This window comes from Bombus huntii, chromosome 9 (genome assembly GCF_024542735.1).
Source record: "Bombus huntii isolate Logan2020A chromosome 9, iyBomHunt1.1, whole genome shotgun sequence".
Classification (NCBI taxonomy): Eukaryota; Metazoa; Arthropoda; class Insecta; order Hymenoptera; family Apidae; genus Bombus; species Bombus huntii.
In genome coordinates this window covers 12,330,733-12,340,047 of record NC_066246.1, presented here as the reverse complement: position 1 = coordinate 12,340,047, position 9,315 = coordinate 12,330,733, and the positions used below count along the sequence as shown (strand labels likewise).

The 9,315-nt window shown below is 33.4% G+C and overlaps 1 protein-coding gene across 9 annotated transcripts in view; it reads right to left on the bottom strand.

Annotated features, from left to right (window-relative positions):
* Positions 1-9,315, bottom strand: part of LOC126869633 (rho guanine nucleotide exchange factor 17) — a 69,353-nt gene that overhangs the window by 6,815 nt on the left and 53,223 nt on the right. For 2 of the 9 annotated variants that reach the window (XR_007690955.1, XM_050626448.1), the window contains exons 11-22: positions 8,563-8,667; positions 8,094-8,210; positions 7,172-7,458; positions 5,885-6,022; positions 5,323-5,417; positions 4,996-5,218; positions 3,917-4,008; positions 2,892-3,159; positions 1,873-1,980; positions 835-1,074; positions 571-638; positions 7-333 (exon numbers count right to left, since the gene is read on the bottom strand). Coding sequence is in view for 8 of the 9 variants with exons in the window: in XM_050626448.1 (XP_050482405.1) it covers positions 7-333; positions 571-638; positions 835-1,074; positions 1,873-1,980; positions 2,892-3,159; positions 3,917-4,008; positions 4,996-5,218; positions 5,323-5,417; positions 5,885-6,022; positions 7,172-7,458; positions 8,094-8,210; positions 8,563-8,667 (2,068 nt within the window). In the remaining variant the exon portion in view is untranslated. The remainder of the gene's footprint in view (positions 1-6; positions 334-570; positions 639-834; positions 1,075-1,872; positions 1,981-2,891; positions 3,160-3,916; positions 4,009-4,995; positions 5,219-5,322; positions 5,418-5,884; positions 6,023-7,171; positions 7,459-8,093; positions 8,211-8,562; positions 8,668-9,315) is intronic. The other 7 variants (XM_050626450.1, XM_050626451.1, XM_050626452.1 and 4 more) reach the window with 7 other exon arrangements.

The following is a 9,315-nucleotide window of genomic DNA, read 5'->3' as shown; positions in this document are numbered from 1 at the left end:
ACTTACTAGTAAGCATTTTGGTGACGGCTGGTGCTATATTGATGTCCGTCAAGCATTCATAGCTACCAGAGTGGAACAATCGCAGCACGGCGCTATTGTGCAAAGAAATCCAGACTCCTAGCCCACCGGAACTTGCCATGCACGAAACCGACAGGGATGTGTCGTTGCTAACGGCGAAAGTGTGTTCTATATCTAGCGAGTGGGTGTTGAGGATTTTTACGGAATTGTGGCACCCGCACCAAAGTTTCCCGGATACCGGAAGCATTTTCGTAACTGGAGAAGCCACTGTGCCTACCGATACTGTCGTTGGGTCGGGTGTATTCCAACCACCCACTATAATTAAACGATATTTATATTGAGAATGTTTAACTTACAAGGGTGTTATAAACGCTAAAGATTTTTTTACAGAACGTTTAAAAATTTGAAGAAATCGCATAATTTATTTTAAATCGTTGTTTGTTATGTAATTTAATGTTTTATTGAGTTTATTGTTCAATTAGTACAAAGTTTATATTTTTTTATGAATTTAATTTAGAAAAATATATATTATAATAGAGATATAGAACTTACTGTGATCTCGAGAATAGACAGTGATGTCTCCATTAGCAAGTGACACGAACACTTTATTATCCAAATATCTGAAATATTAAATATTATTAAGATTGTAGAAGAAAAGGAAACAAATACATCTAGACTAAAGAAAATAATAATAATCTAAACATTTTTGTAATTTTTCTAAAAAATTTGTAAATTTTTGTAAAAAAAGTAATTATTAGAAATTGATTGTTTGATAAATATAATTAGGATCAATAAAGGAAACTTAAAAAATCTTACATGATGCAATGCACACTGCTATTGTGCTGTATTTTCACTTTGTTCTTTTTTATCCTGATGTTGTCGTTACAATTGTATACATGTATGCATCCATCTTCGGTTCCCAGCCACATCGTTGGTTGGTTAACGTCTTCTTCCGTTGTAACATTATCAATACTCGGAACGTCGCTGCTCAAAGCCAGGCTACCCGTATCTGCACATGGAATGTCGTCCGAGTCCGAGTCGTCGGAGCTCGAGCTACTGCAAAACAGCTTTCTTAGATTAATGACGAAGCATACTACTAATGATATAGAATAATGTACTAAAAGTTTCTCTAAAAATAAGCTCCTGTCGTATGTTGTTAAATCGATGCAGGAAAAAAATATTAATTTTACAGAAATGGTTTTAAAAAAGATATGTACCTATGGCGAGAAATTGCATAATATACATATATTATAAAGGAAACTTTCTATTGTAACGTAAAATAATATGAAATTTTATTATAATAACATTTATTATATTAAAATTATAATACTTAAAGTATATTTTTTAATTATATCTAATATTATAAATAACTGATTTTATATATTAATAATTAATTAAGAATATTTTATTACAATGCGGAATAATTATCTAACAAATTTTCGAAGTGTGGATAATGTATGTGAAAATTGCTTATTCTTTTATCAATATATTTTTAATAGCATGAAAAGGAGCCTACTTTTAGTACTATTTTAAAATAGATATATGATCATATCATAATGAATGTTTAACATATGTAAAATGATATAAAAGATTTCATAATATATCGTAAAATATTCTATAACAAGAAATCAACCGATAATTAATATCACTTTCAAAATCATGATGGAAATGTAAGAAGTGACGGAATTCCTGGTTAGAATTTTTATTCTTGACATACATATAGATGATTTTCATAATATAATCTCGATTGTATGTAATTTTAGTAAATTGTAGTTATTATTCGCTTTTACGAGTTGACTCCTCGTTATACAACACTACTTCGTTCCGATTCAAATTTTCAGTCAAGAGTATTACCTATCTAACTGTATGTTCCCGCCACTGGCATCGACATCCTGGACCGAGATGCTTATGCCGCTCTTACTGTTCGCGAATGAAATGTTGTTAGTCACGCACGAATTCGATCTAAAATATAATACAAATAAAATAAGGTCCCTTTCTACTAGCCTACAAAGTATTACAAAAAAAATTATTCCTTAAAAATTCCTTATCATTTTAACCGTTTTCTTTTTCTTTTTTCAAGGACCTCTCTGAATTAAATATGTACTTTCCATGTTGCTTGAAACTTTCAGACATCATCACATTTCGTTGGATAGATATATTAAGCTGATGATAAGATATTAATAATATTTGACAAACATTGACACCACTTTTGGTATGAGAATATTAGGTCATTTCATAGCTTTTGTCGTTTTTTAGCAAATTTTGATATGGAATTATAGAGAAGAATTATGAATTCAATCATTAGTATATTTTTCTTTGTTTCTTATCAACCGTTCCCATTTAGAAATGAACTTTCCTATTCCTAAATTATAAAATACCTGCGATTTAGAATTTTGTCAAGATCTCCTTTTCAGCACTACGAAAATCAACTTTGAAGCGAACTTTTCAACTCTTAACTTGGCCTTTCGTTTGCCATCCTTTCACCGCCCCGTCAATCTTCTTGAAATTTGCAGATAGAAATAGTATGCGACACATACATCTTTCTATTCATAATAGAAAATAAACATTAAAAGTTAAATGCTAATTTAAAAAGTAGACATTTAAAACCAATAATAAGAAGACAACAGAATTTATGAAACAACCTAACACCATATAATAAATTCACTCCACAAATGCAATCCTGGAGTTGGAATACAATATTCCATCGATTAATTGGATTTAAACACAATATACAGACAAAACATGTTCCCAGAAGTCCCACAACCAGCTCACACCCAGAAGCTTCGAGCAACAGAAACCGCAAGAATCCAAATAGTGAAAGCCCCAACTCACACCCCCAGCCTTCGCGAACAAAGAATCTCAGAGAATCTCACCTTTGAGTGCACGCTGGAATTCCCGCGACACATAGGATTCTTGCGTTGCAGACTCCGTTACAAGATGTCACTTGTGGTGGTTCCGGGGTGAGACTCAACACGCAGACTTGACCCACGTAACCATCGCTGTTGCACACCCAAACGTCCCTGGAACCCTGTCCATTGGCCAATGTAGGCGCAGCACAGGTGAACTGCAACCCAGCCCGAGTCTTTCGAATTGGCAGAGGTCCCACAAATTCTGGGCAGGGCCTCCTATCAGCGGACAATGCTGTAAGTCGAGACACATCGACACTGATCAGAAATGTATGTGTTCTGGAATGGACTATGGTGGGTTTCACGAAATATTTATTTATTTTTGTGTTATTATTCTAAATTTACTACCTATTTACCTACTTATCTACTTAAATACAATGTCATTTCTTTGCAATACACTTATGAACGTAATTCATCTATTTTTCAAATGTTCAATATTAATCTAAGAAGAAAAGTAAAAAGAAGTGGAAATTGAATAGAATAGAAAGTGGAATATGAGTGGTTCTAATTCGATGTCCGCAGTTTGTAAACATCGAGAAGAAAAAGACTGAGACGTGATATATTAAAACTAAAGTGACCGAGACCAAATACGTATCACTCACACGTCAATCCTAGCTGTCTGAACTATGAGAAAAGAAAATCCTACAATAGATTATCCTCAATTGGTGTGATGCGGGTCACATTGCTGGGAGATATGATACACTTTCTTTCACACGTCTTACAGTTATTTAATGGAGGCTTTACTGCGTCTTCAACTTCTTTTAATCTCCCCCTCCCCCTTATTTTCTTCTTAATGTTTTTGAAGTCCTTACAACTCAAGACCAGCTGTCAACCAAGTTCTTTACTAATTAATTCTTTATTTATTACTTATACAATAGCGACCTGGTCCTTATGACACTAATTGAGAGTTAACTAGCGTAGCAAGTGTTGTCTTTCAATGTCTCTAACTAAGTAAACCTCGTGAATTCCACTATAGTCGCGGGACAACTCACCTAACTTCTGTTTAGCCTCGTTGAAGCTCTCTTCCCAGCTGGCCCTTTTGTCCGGCTTTGTGAACATTACGGAAATGTTCTCGATTCCAGCCCTGCAAATATAATACTTGAGACTAGTGTCATACGAGCCACTTGATGTCACGTTGTTTATTGGGCATGATTCGATGCACGTGGATTAGAAACGTGAGGCGAATAAGGCGCAAAAATACTCTTATTGTGAGGCTATACCGCTTTGTGAATCGCTAATGGATGGAATGTCGTCATTCGATAAACTGTCACCATGTAGCTTCGAATGAAACATTCCTTCGTTGTCCTTTCATTCGCGACGTTGTTTGTTAGAAATCTTAGGTAAATGACATTTGCAAGCGAAGATACGAGCTCGAACTTCGCGAGGAAAATGACGCAGTGAAATGGGAAAACGGGACTCGTTCAATAGGAACTATCGTAAATTAGGAAGAATTCATGGATTATGAAAAATCTTTTCGTATTGTGGGTTACAGTCAAGTCGGAGATGATCAGACTGAAGAAACTTTAATACAATGATTTACGTATTAATAGTAAAATATAATTATTGAATTTTTATCGAATATTTCGGTAGTCTTCCTTCGCTTGCATTACGTGCTTTTTCATATACCTTTTATTTGAATTTGTTTGGAGCAAATTTTAAACTTTAGTCGTCCGTAGTTCTAGTGTTCATAATATACAGTGAAGAACATAGCTAAATCAACAATCAAAAGTTTCGTATAAATCATTTTTCTCTACCACTAACATTAATGTATACAAAAAAATATAAATGATACAAAATAAAAAGGTTCCAAAAGATTGTGTATGTTTAATTGTACAAGATCTAACTATCGTAAATTATGGGATTGGTTCAATGAAGGAGCTTTTTATATGTGATAGAGTAGAATAAATTTTGTGGTGATCAAAGTGAAGTAACATCTAATAAAAGCGATTCAAACGTCAATGATAAAATGTGAATGTGTTTATTAAATTTTTCTTGACATTTTAATACTAGGTATTCTAAAACGCTTAACGTAGGATGTAATGATATGACATGTGAAAGACGTGTTACTTACTGAGTGTTAAGCGTTAATTCCAGACAAGCCAACTGCGAATGCGCTGCATTCCTTTCAGCTAATTGACGTTGTGCCTGACCCAACATATCCTTGATAAGATCCTCTAATTGTTGCTTCGCACCATGCAATGTAGCTGCGAGTTCCTGAAGCTGAGTCAACGTTGCACAGTCTTCTCGAAGATGGTCTACCTCACGAGCCATTCGCCTCAGGTTTTCATCTTTGGCTAATGGAAATAAAATGTAATTTCTAACCATGGAATTATTTTATTTTTTGTAGCATTTTTTAATATTATAGTATTAAAGAATTCAGCAGTTTCTTCTTGCTTACCTTTCATAACTTCTAGGTCGTCCAGCGGTATTCTCATTAACATTTTGTACTTATTTGCTTCCAATAGGCCAACCAGACTATTTGGACAGGAACTTCTGACAGAAAACGAATGCATATGTAGAAAATGATAAAATATTAGAAAAAATTTAATTTATATAAGAAACAACCGTGTACATTGTATATTTATAATAAAAGATATCTGACAACTAACATGAAAATAGAAAACACAACAAAAATGTACAGAATATATAAAAAAATATATAAAATGTCTAACATAAAATAATCATAATATTTAGTAGATGGAAAAATCTTCTGTTTCAGTTCTGTTCATAAAAATATAAATGTACATAACGTTCACAATATACATATTATGTAAAGGAAACATGTGACACTTCTCTACTATTTTTGCTATAATATTATCAATTATAATATTAATAAGTATATCATACATTATGAATTAACAGAGTGATACAGAATAAACATAGAATTTAAACATAGTAATCGAAACAATATAAGCATTAGATTTTTCTAAACAATTTGAACAAATCAATTACACACTCACGTCGATGGTTTTCTGATTGTCCCGCTTCTCCTCTTGATACTGGTGATAACAAGCAAATCGGAAAACAAAAATAGGGCACGTTCCTTTCTGGTTCCTTGGTTCGAGGCTATGGTGACAAGATCGTGGCGTACGAAAGCTCTACGACAAAAATAGACGCATCAATTCAGATGAATTTTTTTGTTTTCATAGCAATTTCTATCGCAACACGCATCGCTATTGGTAATCGATACGGTGTACGCGTTTAAAGCTTGAATAGTTCATGAAATGCTGAAGCGAGTGCAACGTTTTACGCGCAGCTATTCGATGAAAGCTCTATTGTGCGTTAAACTTCTTTCAATCTTTTTCCCCCTTATTTTCTCACGGATCATGTAAAAATACGAGTTCATAAATGATATCTAAATTAAGTATAAAAACGTTTTGAAAACGTTTTTAAAACATTCAACCGTTTTTCAACCGTTGCTTTGACTATTATGATATTAAACGTAAAAATATGTTTCATATTTTATTTAGAAACGATTCGAATATTTTTAGATAATTTTTAAAAGGTCATAATACTCAATTGTGATATTTTAAATTGAAATCGTATGCATATTCTACAAATTGTAGAAAATTAATTTTCGTAGAGAAAAATCCATGAAAATAAAGCAACATTTCTAACATTATTAATAAGGCGTAATATTTAATTGATTTCCTATTTTTCATATTTTCTTTTTTATATTTCTGAAGCTTTCTTGCCCTCGGAATATTGACTATTATCTCTTGTATAAAATATGTTCCTTTTAATTGCGTGGTTGATCTGGCACGTACAAAATCATTTTATAAATATTTCTACATATAAAACTTGTCGACAAAGAGTAGCTGTTATATAATAACAGTATATATCTGCCTCTATTGTATCTGCATATGCTCATTATATTTTACATTTCTATGAAAAATTTCTATATTTCAAATACATATATATGCTAACATAAAAAAATGATACAGTTATTTTATTAATTCATTTAATTGTTCATATTTGACATTCTTCTTACTATCAATCAATATCTCAGTCTGTGTTACAAGGAATTATCTATACTTCGTTTAGTAATTATAAGTCGTATTTGTTAAAGAACCAAACATCATGCAGAAGTTGGTACTACAGCACAGATTAAACCCTCTGAAAGAAAATTTTAGGATGGCAGCCTCCTCAATATTAACAAATTTATCAAACAATTTGGTTCACTCAATTTTCCCCCAAAACGTGTCTGATCATAAATAAACGTAGATCATAAAAGAAAGTAAGTTCACCTGTCGTTTGTCACGATACCAGCGAGTCCTTCGACGAGCGCCTGAACCTCCCTCAATGTACTTTGCTGTTGCTCCCACTCGAGAGACTCCCTTTCCGTGCAATTGATCTTTACGACCAATTCGTGCACTTCCTTCTGAGCAGCTTGGAGCAACTCGAAATCCGGATGCGTGGTATCGGTGTGCTTCAACAACCTCTGAATCAGTAACTCGTAACGTGGTATCTTTTGCACCGGTTTGATCAATAACTGATCTAGCCCAAGTTTTCCTTTGTGCTCCCGTTCCATTGCCTATCGTGTAGAAAAATGGGTAATTGACCAATTACCAAATTTTATCAGATTAGTATAAACGAAATAGAGAAATATAGTGTATGGAAAAATATTGAAAATATAAAGGATATTGAAGAATTTCATGGTTGAATATTTCTTGTCAAACTGTCTAAGTTAGTTTTATTGAGTACATAAAGGTTTACAATTTTGGGAAAAAGAAGGAAGTGTGTAAAGCTGGCAACTTGAAATGTGTGAGAATAGGAAAATATTATAATTAGACCGTGAATATTTGCGCAAATTCAAACTTTTATGAACACAGTTAAAACGATAGAATATAAGCAAAAATTTGTTTTATCCACAAAATATTATAACGATTCAATACTATATGGTATCTCTTGGATATTTTACGTACTTTTGCATACTATGTGCATTTTGTGCAGTTTGCACAAATACATAAAAAAGAAGAACGTGGAAGAATTTTATGGTTAAATATTCGGACGCAAACTTGCATGACTGTAATTCGTTTCGTTGAATTTAAGGAATTTATGCGGGGAAGGAGAAGGAAAATATAATGAAGGTAAAGCTACTGTATTAACAATGCAGAAAATAAAAATGTTAATAGGAACAGAGAAAATGAAAAAGGATAGTTGGTATACCTCGAGGAATCGCGCGAATGCCGGTTTCGCTTGGCAAGTCGTTTTTATCGCCTTCCTCGCGGACTTCCAATTATCAAGGAAAAGCGTGTACGTTTCCAGGACGACTGCCTTGGTGAACTACAGAAAAGACAGCGAATAATGAATAACAAGTGGGAAGATAATCTTTGATATACAACGCGCGTTATCGAATTAGAATGGTCATTGCATTCGGTTCTTCGAAACGTGTCCATTGTAAACAACTTGAATGTAACTTTATGGAATGGAATAGATTAAAATTTCGTTTCTTTTTTCAGGAACTTCCCTGACAATTTTTTTTCAGAAACATTGTTTTTCAGGAACATTCCAAGAAACTCAATACAATATATACTTTTTAAGAAGGTAGGTAAAATAATATGAATCAGAAGAAGCATAACAACGAATTAAAATTTTAGTTGAACAAAATGGTGATGTGTTTAATAAGAAAACATACCACATCGAGGAAAACATCGCCAATGGTCTGCTTAAGCTCCCAAGTATCCAGTCTTTTACGTAACTCCTCCAGGAACACTTCATGATGGTTGAGAATAGAAGGAATCTGAAACACGAACGTACAAACTTTCTTTTCCCAACTTACCCTAACATTTCCGACACAAGATATTAAAAACGGGAAGTTGCGTGAAATATTAAACTTTAAAGATAGTAATGTAGGGGTTCTATCGAACTCTTGATATTCAGCTATAACGAAGTTTCAGTCCGCTGCTTCATGCTGTAAAACGTGACTGTCGTTTGAACATACCACACCACGCGTAATTTCATTCCTCTTGATAAAGCTATAATAAACGTTTATTATCTCGTAATTTGGAATACAACGTTGTATTTGACAAGGCTAGTAGTTGTACGATTCACGTTGTTAGCGTTTAATAGCAAGGTATCCTATTTGTTTTGTTACACCGTAGCATCGTATTATCCTTTCACGTTCATGTTCTATCGATTAAGAAATAATTAACAATTGTTCTTTCCGTCACGGAGATTGTAAGTCAAAGGTTGAAAAGTGCACGCTTGTCCAACGGTTTAACAAGTTAATTGGAAAGTCGTGGTGGCCACACATCGATCGGGTAAACCGTGTTAAAGGAATTTACGCGTACAGATTTCAATTTCGTATAGTTTCTTTTATCACCTTTTTCTATTCGTGCGAATTCTATAGCCTTTGAGTTTCACGGAATTTATTGTAAGTAGAATGACA